General features: G+C 30.5%; 2 protein-coding genes across 2 annotated transcripts; one reads left to right on the top strand and one right to left on the bottom strand.

The window, feature by feature from the left end:
- The first annotated feature begins 2,230 nt into the window (after positions 1–2,230).
- On the top strand, positions 2,231–4,575 carry LOC111688382 (anaphase-promoting complex subunit 7). The gene is made up of 4 exons (XM_023450887.2): positions 2,231–2,403; positions 2,486–2,981; positions 3,040–3,698; positions 3,765–4,575. Exons 1-4 carry the CDS (start codon positions 2,332–2,334, stop codon positions 4,299–4,301), a joined length of 1,764 nt encoding a protein of 587 aa, XP_023306655.2. The 5' UTR covers positions 2,231–2,331; the 3' UTR covers positions 4,302–4,575.
- Positions 4,576–4,719: 144 nt separating this feature from the next.
- On the bottom strand, positions 4,720–5,388 carry LOC111688384 (DNA polymerase epsilon subunit 3). Its single transcript, XM_023450888.2, has one exon. The coding sequence runs from the start codon at positions 5,222–5,224 to the stop codon at positions 4,856–4,858; it is 369 nt and encodes a 122-aa protein (XP_023306656.1). The 5' UTR covers positions 5,225–5,388; the 3' UTR covers positions 4,720–4,855.
- Between the last annotated feature and the right edge of the window lie 5,453 nt (positions 5,389–10,841).

Here is a 10,841-nt window from a genome sequence, read left to right as displayed (position 1 = left end):
TTTTTGCTTTTACACTATTAAACGAAGTACTTCCAAAAGAATAACATCTATCACTACTTTAAAAGTAGAACTAAGTGAATTTTTTTACCTTTTGTGGAAGTGGAAAGAATCCAATTTTGTTTAAAATTGAAGGTATATTTTTTTGTACTGAAATTTTTTAAATTAATACCATTTTATATTGGAGTTGATTAATGAATGCGTGCAATTTGTTTAATTATGTTAATGTTATTTGAGTCAAATTAGTTGTATATAATACTAAAAAATTACTTTAGATGTTGTGAATTTGAAATCAAACATCCGAAACATCAGAACATCCGTCCTATGACAAGTCTGTGTTAAAACCATCACTTCTTCAGGTCTTTTTTATAATTCCATAGAGTAAATTCGACTTTTTTGGCTTCTTTGGTAGTTCTTTTTAATTACATTCCTGATCTTATGCGAAATGCTTTCAAAAAATGAACAAAGCCATATGACTCTGAAATTTTCCTTCCGTACTTGCTATCAATGTGTGATGGTTTAGACCAGGGATGGCGAGTGGAATATTCAAATTGTACGAAACAGATTTTAAAAGTGTATTTTTTCGAGTCCTATTGTAAAAAATTTATTTCAATATAAAACAAATGCATTTCAAGTCAGTACACTACTTGATATTTGTATTAATCAATAAGCAGGTTCATTAGTCAATAGGCTATTTAATAGAATAAACAGGAGACTATTCTATAACTATATAATAACATGGTTTATAAGTTTTCAAAAGACTTATTCATAGAATAGTCCCTAGAAATTATATATAAGATCATTTAGTCAATTGACTGATTTTTAGACTAGTCAATAGACTATTGTCTATTGTTTCTCCGTGTACTAGAGCATGAAGTGGTCTATAAACTACACAAAATGCTAGTCATTATATCAGATATTAGACTAGTGTATAGAATAAGCCAAATTTATATAATAGAAAAGCGATTAGGAAAAAATAACCTTAAAAGTACTCTCAATGCTAAAAGTTATCTGGTTATAATCTCTTCCATAATTCTTTACAATATCCTCTTCTGAAGTCAAATAACTGCTATTTTTCAATATCACAATAGTGCTGAAGTTATTTTGAAAATTTTGTGCTGCTAATTGTAACGTCGAAAATATTGTTGCTTAAAGTATCGGTTCAGTATCAACTTCTGAGTCTGTCCATTTAAAAAGATAAGTTGATGAAATTTTGTTCCTACATCTCACTCACAACCATAATTCACTTAAAAACATTCATTCGTCAATTTTTCACTTTCAGAAATTAAATATACATATACTGTTTCTTAGTTTTTATATTTGTCATTCTCTAGGTCTTGGTTCCGTTAAAGTGGTATTATAATACATAAAGTAATCCTTAAAAACCTGTATATTTGTTGTCAAAAATTTAAGATTTGAATATCTATTAATAGTACATTTACAAAGAAACATTTTTTGTGCATATTTTTCATATTATTAGTGCATATTTTTCCATTTAATGGTGCATATTATAAGCGCATATTTTTAATTTTTTAGGGCATAAAAATCCTTACCCTGGTGATCACAAATCAATTTTATATTCTGAAATAAACGCTTGATAATTTTATATTTTATGAGTTTTCTTATTGCCGGTCCACACTAGGAAACTTTTTTTGGAAACTTTTGATTTTGCGTGAGAGAGAAAGAATATCCCCTTTTTTGTACGGAGTTTCTCGTACTCGGAAACTTGTTTTGTTTCTTTATTCTTCTAATTCATACAAATCAATGCAATTAATACGTAGTTTCTAAAACAAAAGTTTCTGTGTGAACATTAAAGAAACTTCAAAAGAGAATTAAGAAAGAGTTTCTCAACAAAAGTTTTCTAGTGTGGATCAGGTCTTGGTCGAAAATGTAAGAAATCACAAATCTATTTTTTCTCAAATAAACGCTTATTTACAGAGTTGTTAACAATTATCAATTATTGAGTTTTCTTAATAATAGTAGAATTCTGATTCGGAAGTATGAGTTATCAAACTTATTTTCTCAAATAAATGCTTATTTACGCAGTAATCACTTCAATAAATTTCATGAGTTTGTTTATTTGTTTGAGTTTTAGCAAAGACAACAACCTTTTATCTTTAGCTCAAACAGCGAAAGTTAAATCTGGCAATGCTGTCTTGTTATTTTGTTTTGATAAAAAGAGTAGTATGATTTTAATACTATTAAAATGCAACAGTGTTTTTGTTATAATTATTCTAAAGAGAATCTTGTTTTATTGCATATTCCAGTGAAAATAAACAAAATAAAAAAAGAAATAATTGTTATTTTTATAAAAAATAAACAATAACTTTTAATATGGAAACTGTGTTGTTAACAAATATTAAAAAATTATATGATAATGAATTATACAGCAGTGTTATAACAGCCGTAAGTAATCAAGTGAAAGCCAGCAGACTCTAGTGGATCAAATGCATAAATATTTAATTGTTTTATTGTAAAACATTTTTAGGCCAGTCTATTGAATACACTTTTACAAAATGATCGTTCATTGGCCACTCCAGAATTGGAATATCAAGTTTTATTATTTCATGCCAATGCCTGCTATCAGGAACGACAATTTCGCATGGCCATTAAACAATTGAATGCTGCTTTGCTAATGCGAAAGTTTATGTGCCGCTATAAAACATCACATCTGACGGCCATAGAAACAGCTTATGAGCATTTCAATGAAACAGAGACACGTTATCGTTTGGCCAAATGCCATAATGATCTGGCCGAGACAACACAAGCCATTAGTGTTCTACAGGCTTTGCCGGCCAAAGCACGAACACCAAAAGTTAACTTATTTTTGGCTAAATTAATACAATCCGGTGGCTCCAATAGCACAGAAGCTATTTTAAATTATAAAGAAGTTTTACGTGAATGTCCCATGGCTTTGGAGGCCATAGGATCACTGCTAGAATTGGGAGTGGATGGTATAGAGGTGAATTCTTTAGTAGTTAATGGTAAGCAGTTGATTTTGATATATATTGCTTCAAAATTAATAAAAATTATAACCCACAGCCAGTACAGTACCCAAAAACATAGAATGGCTAAGCACTTGGATTAAGGGTCATGCCCAGCTATATAGTCGCAAACATTTAGAAGCCTCTAAAACATTCCAAAGCATTAATGAGAAAACTAAATTTCATCAAAATGAACATTTGATTACATTAATTGGCAAATGTTTCTATTACTATGGTAATTCTACCCAGGCACAACATTATCTAGAGACGGCTTATATGTTAAATCCCTATAACTGGGATGCCATAATGCCCCTCTCTGTAGTCTTTGAGTATAATCAAAAACTACAAGAGCTGGATAAACTTACTGCCCAATTGACCAATATTCATGAATTTACTTCAGGACATTGGTTTGTTTTGGCTCAGAGTTTCTATGCTAATGGTAAATTGGAAAAGGCGGCTTCTTTTGCCAATAAAGCCTTATCCGTTAATGCGCGCAATGTCGAGGCACAATTATTAAGGGGTAAAATATGTTTGCAAATCAAACGCCATAAGGATGCCATTTATTTCTTTAGAGCAGCACAATGTATAGCAAATTATCGTTTTGAGGTGTATAAGGGATTGTTTCATTGTTATGTGGGCATGAAGAGAGCCAAAGAGGCTCAAACCATGTGTGCCATGGCCGTGCGTTATTTTCGAGAATCACCTCGAAGTCTGGTGGTATGAAACGACACGTTTTATCATAATTAAAAAAAAGAAAATTTTACTAATTCCTATTTTTCCTAGATGTTTGCTCGTACACTCATCCATTCTACTCACCCCACTGTTAAGAAGGGAGCCAAAAAGGTTGTAAGCAAGGCTTTAGAAATCGATGAACACTATGCACCCGCTGTAGCCTTAATGGCTGAACTTTGCCACTCGGAGGGTGAAACACAAGAGGCCATAACATTGCTTAAAAAGCAAGTGGTCAATTATCCTCATTTTAAACTTTTCACCATGTTGGGCGATATTTTAGCCGCTGAAAAAGATCTTAACGGTGCCTTGGAATATTATACCATTGCTTTAAGCATGGAACCTACATATCAGCGTGCTTTGGATGGTGTTAATGCCCTGGGCAAAGCCAATTGGGCAAGTAATAAAAATGAACAGGACACCTCAATGGCTTCGTCTACAAATCAAGACGAAGAATGGCCCATTGAATGTGATGAACCCTCTATAGAGGCAGTGGAATTTTCATCACCAGCTGTGGCTCATGATGATAATGAATCGGATACATTTTCGGATCCATTCTGGCAGGATGTTGATGCTGAGTTAACAAATTAATTTTGTACTTTAGTTTTGCCGTTTTTGTCATTAATTCATTCAATTGTTTGTTTCATTAATACATTTTACATTTTATTTTTAGTATTTAGTCATTTGCAAAAAAAAAAAAGACTTCCTGTTATACCCTGAGCATCTTTACACTTTCTTCACTCAACTCCATAAAATTTCGAATTTATTATTACGTTTAAATTTTAAGTTTTGAATATGATTTAAGTTGTATTGTAAAAATATTCTTTAATGAGAAATAAAAACTACAGTATTTGTTTAACAAGTTTATAATGTGTTAATTATTGAAGTGGATATTTTTCCAAATCATATAAATCCTAAGGGTTCACACAACAATTTTTTATAATTTTTGCAGAAAACTTTTTTATTTTCCTATTTTGTATTCAATTAATTGAAATAAGAACCATTTTAATAATTTTATAAAAATTACAGTTTATTCAAAACATTTGTATTAATAAAATAAACACAATATAACTTAATATAAACAAATTCTGTTCCTCGTTCTACTCATGTATACACCAGCAGCTTGTCTCCCATAAATTCTTTCATTACGTAGCTTCTGGCTCCGCTTCTTTTTCACCATTTTCAGTAGCACTTGTATCCTTCTTACCTTTATCTTTTTTATCTTTCACCACCTTGCGATAGGCTTCCAAATCCTTCGTTAGCGGCTCAACAAAACTCTCAAATTCCAGCTGCTTTAGAGCATCCAAAATATTTGTAGCCGTAATTGTTTTATGATTTTGTTTACGGGCCAATGCGGTTGAAGTAGAGGTAAGGAATATAACAAAAACAGACGCCGCCCGGGCAATGGCTGCTCTAGCTTCTTTGGAAACATTGGCACTATCAGGCAAACCTTCTTTGATGAGACGGGTAATGACAGCGTTAGGTAAATTTAAATCTTCAATACGTTCAACCATAATGATGACTTTGAATTAAGTTTTTAATTTGATAAGAATAAGGTTTTAGGTAAACAACTGAACTTTTTTTATTTCACAGGCAGATGTTTATTTAAATTGTTTGCAAATGTTTTGCAAAAATAGTAGGAATGTTTTTTTTTGGCGCATAAACATGCATTCGAATGTGGTTGTTTGCGATAGAAACAAAATGGAAATGAATTGCTGAACATATGGTTTTTAGGGTTGTATTTTCGTTTAGTTTTATAAGCAGGGTTGTATTTGTTATTAAAGAGGTATTTTGTAACGGATTTTTTGAAATGACAGTTGATATATATAGACAGATAGATAGATAGATAGATAGATAGATAGATAGATAGATAGATAGATAGATAGATAGATAGATAGATAGATAGATAGATAGATAGACAGACAGATAGATATATAGATAGATAGATAGATAGATAGATAGATAGATAGATAGATAGATAGATAAATAGATAAATAGATAGATAGATAGATAGATAGATAGATAGATAGATAGATAGATAGATAGATAGATAGATAGATAGATAGATAGACAGACAGATAGATAGATAGATAGATAGATAGATAGATAGATAGATAGATAGATAGATAGATAGATAGATAGATAGATAGATAAATAGATAGGTAGATAGATAGATAGATAGATAGATAGATAGATAGATAAATAAATAGATAGGTAGATAGATAGATAAATAGATAGATAAATAGATAGGTAGATAGATATATAGATAGATATAGATAGGTAGATAGATTGGGAAAACTTACATGGAAAACTTAAAAGCTATAAAAAGCCGTTTTTTACTACTTTTTCATTAGCATTTTAAGTAATTATTTTAACACGGCGATGTCATTGGAGACAAGTGCTTCTAAGCTCGATTACAAATAGGGAGTTAAAGAAGTACTTACCACGCTCGCTTACAAATAGGGATTTATAAAAGTGATTATAAATAGTGACTTTAAGAAGTCATTACGAATAGGGACTTCAAGAAGTTATTATAAATTGGGACTTCAAGAAGTCATTATAAGTAGGGACTTCATGAAGTCATTCTAGATAGGAAGTTTCATTAAATGAAATAAAGTTTTGATTTAAAAGTAATAGTGTGGAACGAAACATATTTTCTGTTTCTGATTAAACGATTGGACAAAAATCTCGAATTAACACAAATTTAGAAAAAAGTGATTATCTTTTATAATTTTTAACCAACTCTTAAAACAATATTTTATTGTTATTTGATCTATTTTATTTATTTTTCGAAATTTTATAAAGGTAACGTAATTGATATCACAAGGCATGTGATATCTATCTATTATCACGTGATCCATTATAAATATTGCTACTAACTTTGGATTTCAGAAAATTGGAGTTTTCTGTGATATGGAACAATATCCATTAATATTACTTGCTATACGTTCAATACATCAGAATACAGCAAATATCAAATTCAATCATTCAAAATTATTTTATTATGAATTAATATAAAATTTCGAAAATCACCCGAAAATAAAGTACTTCTGTAACACTTAAATGAAAATTATGTAAAAAATATATATTTTAAAACCAGTATTTTTGATGACATCTAAAAAAATTGAAATTAACCCTTGAACGTTAATATATATTTTAACCCTTAAACGTAAATATATTTTTAATTATAGAAAATATTCTTAATATATGAACAAAATATTCGTTGCGATTTTAGACAATGTAACACTCAAGAATTGAATTAAATCAATTTGAAATGATATTCAAAAATGTATCGTATATGAAAGCATTGCTCATTTATAGATCGATCATAAGTTGTATTAAAATCAAAAAGCCAACATTGATATATTTATAAAATTCCCTATTTCGCAAAAAATAAGTATAAATGAATACAGTTTAAAAGTTTTCAATTTTTTGCTTCAAATAACCTAAATCCTACAAAAAGTACTATTTGTTTAATAGTATGACAAAAAAAGAAATAAAAAAATAACAAACCATAACAATGGTCGCTCATGATCATTTAACATTTTGGCCTTTTAGTAGTCAAAAATGTGATTTTTTTTGGGCAGTTAGATGTTGTGTTTTGTACATTTGTGTAAAAAGACATAAAACGTTTTCAATAAAAATTAATTGAAAACATTTTGATTAATCAGATTAAATGAAATGCTGTTGTTGTAATTTAAGATGCAAAAAAACAGAGAAACAAAACAACAACACAAATTTAAGTTATTGTGGCAAAGTTTTTATTGTTGTTGTTGTTATAGCTGTTGCAGTTGTGTTTCTTTATAAGGACAACAAATAGGTGGTTAATGTTGCAATCAACAAATGTTGTTTAGTTGACAGCTAGTTGGTTGTTGTGGCTATTGCTTTTATTATAGTAAATGTTGTTGTAGTTGTTGGTAGTTAAACAGATCGTATCCGTGTTGAATTGTCGCTACAAATTGTCATGATTGTTGTTGACTGTTGACTACACAAACTCGCACAAATACATACACACACATATACATACATATTGAAATAAACAAATTAGATTTTTAGCATTTACAACTATAAAATGCAACAAAAAAATGCTTTTATAAGAAGTTTTTAACTTTAAGTATTGTTGTTGTTATAGTTTGTGCTGCACTTTTTTTGTGGTAGTTAGTTGACAGTAAGTTAAGTTTGAAGTTTAAAACACAAATCGCTCCCGGCAGTCAGCCATGCCATTCAGTACAAAAAAAACAACCCAACCAGCCGGCCCGCCACTTAACCACCACATAAGTCGTTTAAGTCAAAGTTAAATGTTGCTAAAACACCAAACAAAAAACTATAACAAACGACCGACAACGACCTCATCATCACGACTTTTGTTTTTATATATTTAAAATTCTCTTTGACTGTTTGTCTGTTTAACTTTTCTGTCGGTCCATCTATATGTGAGTAAACAACTTTTGTTGTTTTCAGCTCCATTTTTCTCTGCATTTGACATAGCGGTGGTTTTAGGGTGATTTTGTTTTGTTTTTTTATATGCCCTACATGAATCCGAGTCCAATCCGTTTAATGTAGGAGTCAGAAGAATAAAAACACAAGTTCTGTTCTAGTAAAGTTCTAGTTCAGTTCTAGTTCATTTCTAGTTCAGTTCTAGTTGAGTTCTAGTTGAGTTCTAGTTGAGTTCTAGTTCATTTCTAGTTCAGTTCTAGTTCAGTTCTAGTTCAGTTCTAGTTCAGTTCTAGTTCAGTTCTAGTTCAGTTCTAGTTCAGTTCTAGTTCAGTTCTAGTTCAGTTCTAGTTCAGTTCTAGTTCAGTTCTAGTTCAGTTCTAGTTCAGTTCTAGTTCAGTTCTAGTTCAGTTCTAGTTCAGTTCTGGCTCAGTTCTAGTTCAGTTCTAGTTCAGTTCTAGATCAGTTCTAGATCAGTTCTAGTTCAGTTCTAGTTCAGTTCTAGTTCAGTTCTAGTTCAGTTCAGTTCCAGTTCAGTTCAAGTTCAGTTCTAGTTCAGTTCTAGTTTAGTTCTAGTCAGTTCTAATTCAGTTCTAGTTTAGTTTTACTTTAGCTCTCGATCAGTTATTGTTTGGTTCTAGTTCAACTCTTTTCTACAGCTAATATAAAGGTCGACTTTGTGTGCTAATTTATATATATTTTCACAACAATTTCATTTTCGCTGAATATACCAAAGCAAGGCAGTAAAGAACAACTAAAGCTTCTGCAAAAGGGAGCACGTGACATGTTGTCCAGTTTTTTTTTCTTATTGTTAAGCGAGTTCCTCTTTTTTTGCATTGACAACTTCCCTGACTGCAATCAATTGAAAATTTCTATAACATTTGTCTCTTTCGTGGTTTATTATTACAGTTTGAAGGTGCTACAAAAACATGCTGAAAATTGAACGTTAATTTGAAAAGTAGAAGTTATTTATTTGTTGTTGATTATTTATTAAATTTTTTTTGTTTAGTTGTAAGTATTGAATTTGTTGCATTAAATTACTGGATCGTGGTATCATGATTTTTAGGCAAAAAAGGGGAATGAAATAAAAGTAAAAACCCTTACGAAATTGCCATTAGTCATGTTCTGTATCTTTTCAATTTAGGTTTTTTATTTTTATTCCTTTTTGATCATGTTTATTTGTTGGAGAAACTTTTTATTTTATTTTGGTTATAGAAATTAGAAACTTTTACCTTAAGTTTTTTTAATTTATGTTTATTTTTTTTATCGTATCCTACAGTTAAGTTACTGAATCTACGACTTATTTAGATCGAAAGTATATAGTGATGATTGGATATTGTGAAAATGGGACTTAGCTTTAGAGGATCGCTGTTCAGATTCATATTTTTTAAAAGAGCATTAACTTCAGAAAAAGGATATGATCTGTAATCATATATATTTTTTATAAATTAAATGATCTTTGTTAATTTTTAATTTTTATATTAAAAACACAAGATCAGTGATCTCTCATACTTGCGACTAAAAATATAACATTTCATTGAAAAACTTTATAACTTCTCTTTTTTAAAACATACGATCGTTATTGCAATCACTATAAAATTGTAAATATGTAATTTCAACTATAAAATGTGACTCAATGGTTGGACATTGTTGATTTATAAGGACAATAAATGTTGTTGCCAAATGTATATCGGTAACCTTTTGTTGTTGATAATGTTGCTGGAGCTGTTGTCTTTGTTGTTGCAGTTGTTGTTGCTGGTAGTGTTGCATTTTTATAATTAATTACACACTTGCATAACAATAAATTACAATTACGTATGAGCATGTAACGTCATTATTGGAAGAATTATTTTCCTTCGTTTTGTGCAACATTTAGTTTCATTTCATACTAAATAAGTTTTTCAGTTTTAGCTGGAGTGTGTTTTTTTCTCGTTTTTTTTTTTTGGTGTGACAGCAACCATTAGCCAAGCAGGCAAACCAACCCCGGTTAGGCAGCAGGCAGGCTGGCTGGCTGATTGCTTGACTAGCAAAAGCTTTAAGTTGCGGTCTTGTTATCCGTGTTGTAAAATCAGTACAACCAGCAATAACAACAAATAGCAACAATATAATACTTACAGCAACAAACAGCGACAACGAGGATGATGATAATGACAACAACGACGACGACAACAACGATGAGTACCCGTTAACACACAGGAGTATCGGGTTTCAATAGCAAGCAACCAGTAAAACATTTAGCAGTTGAAGCAGCAGCAACAAAAGCTAAACTCAACCAAACAGTTGTACATTTTAATTAACATCATTACCTTTACGACGACTACAACAACAATAAGTACAACTGCAGTGGCGGTTTAATTGGTTGTTGCTGCTTTTCTTGATAATTTTCTTTTTTATTATTTTTTCACTTTTATTTGTTGTTCGTTGGTCTGTGCTTCCTTCCATCGCTTATTTTCTTGCTGTGACCACGAGAATACTAAAATGTCTTAATTTGTAAACGTCATCGAGCTCACAGATGAATACTGGCCGCCAAATATAAAGATTCATTTGAGAAAATAAAATACCACCATAAAGTCATCAATATCAACAGTTAAAACACTTTAAAAAATGTTGTGTGTAAAAGGAGGGATAAACTTTTAGAAACAACGATCGTACGGTAGGCGATTGGGGAAAATTTATTAATTGTGATAATCGAATGAT

The sequence above is a fragment of the Lucilia cuprina genome, chromosome 3, assembly GCF_022045245.1.
Source record: "Lucilia cuprina isolate Lc7/37 chromosome 3, ASM2204524v1, whole genome shotgun sequence".
In the NCBI taxonomy this organism is placed as follows: Eukaryota; Metazoa; Arthropoda; class Insecta; order Diptera; family Calliphoridae; genus Lucilia; species Lucilia cuprina.
The sequence above is the reverse complement of the archived record's forward strand: the minus strand, read 5'-3'. Positions and strand labels throughout refer to the sequence as shown.

Excerpts from the sequence above, each read along its gene's own strand:
- LOC111688382 (XM_023450887.2), top strand. The coding sequence starts at position 2,332 with ATGGAAACTGTGTTGTTAACAAATATTAAAAAATTATATGATAATGAA. Across the intron at positions 2,404-2,485 it reads ACAGCAGTGTTATAACAGCC|GCCAGTCTATTGAATACACT; the intron begins GTAAGTAATCAA and ends AAACATTTTTAG. Across the intron at positions 2,982-3,039 it reads GAATTCTTTAGTAGTTAATG|CCAGTACAGTACCCAAAAAC; the intron begins GTAAGCAGTTGA and ends TATAACCCACAG.
- LOC111688384 (XM_023450888.2), bottom strand. The coding sequence starts at position 5,224 with ATGGTTGAACGTATTGAAGATTTAAATTTACCTAACGCTGTCATTACC.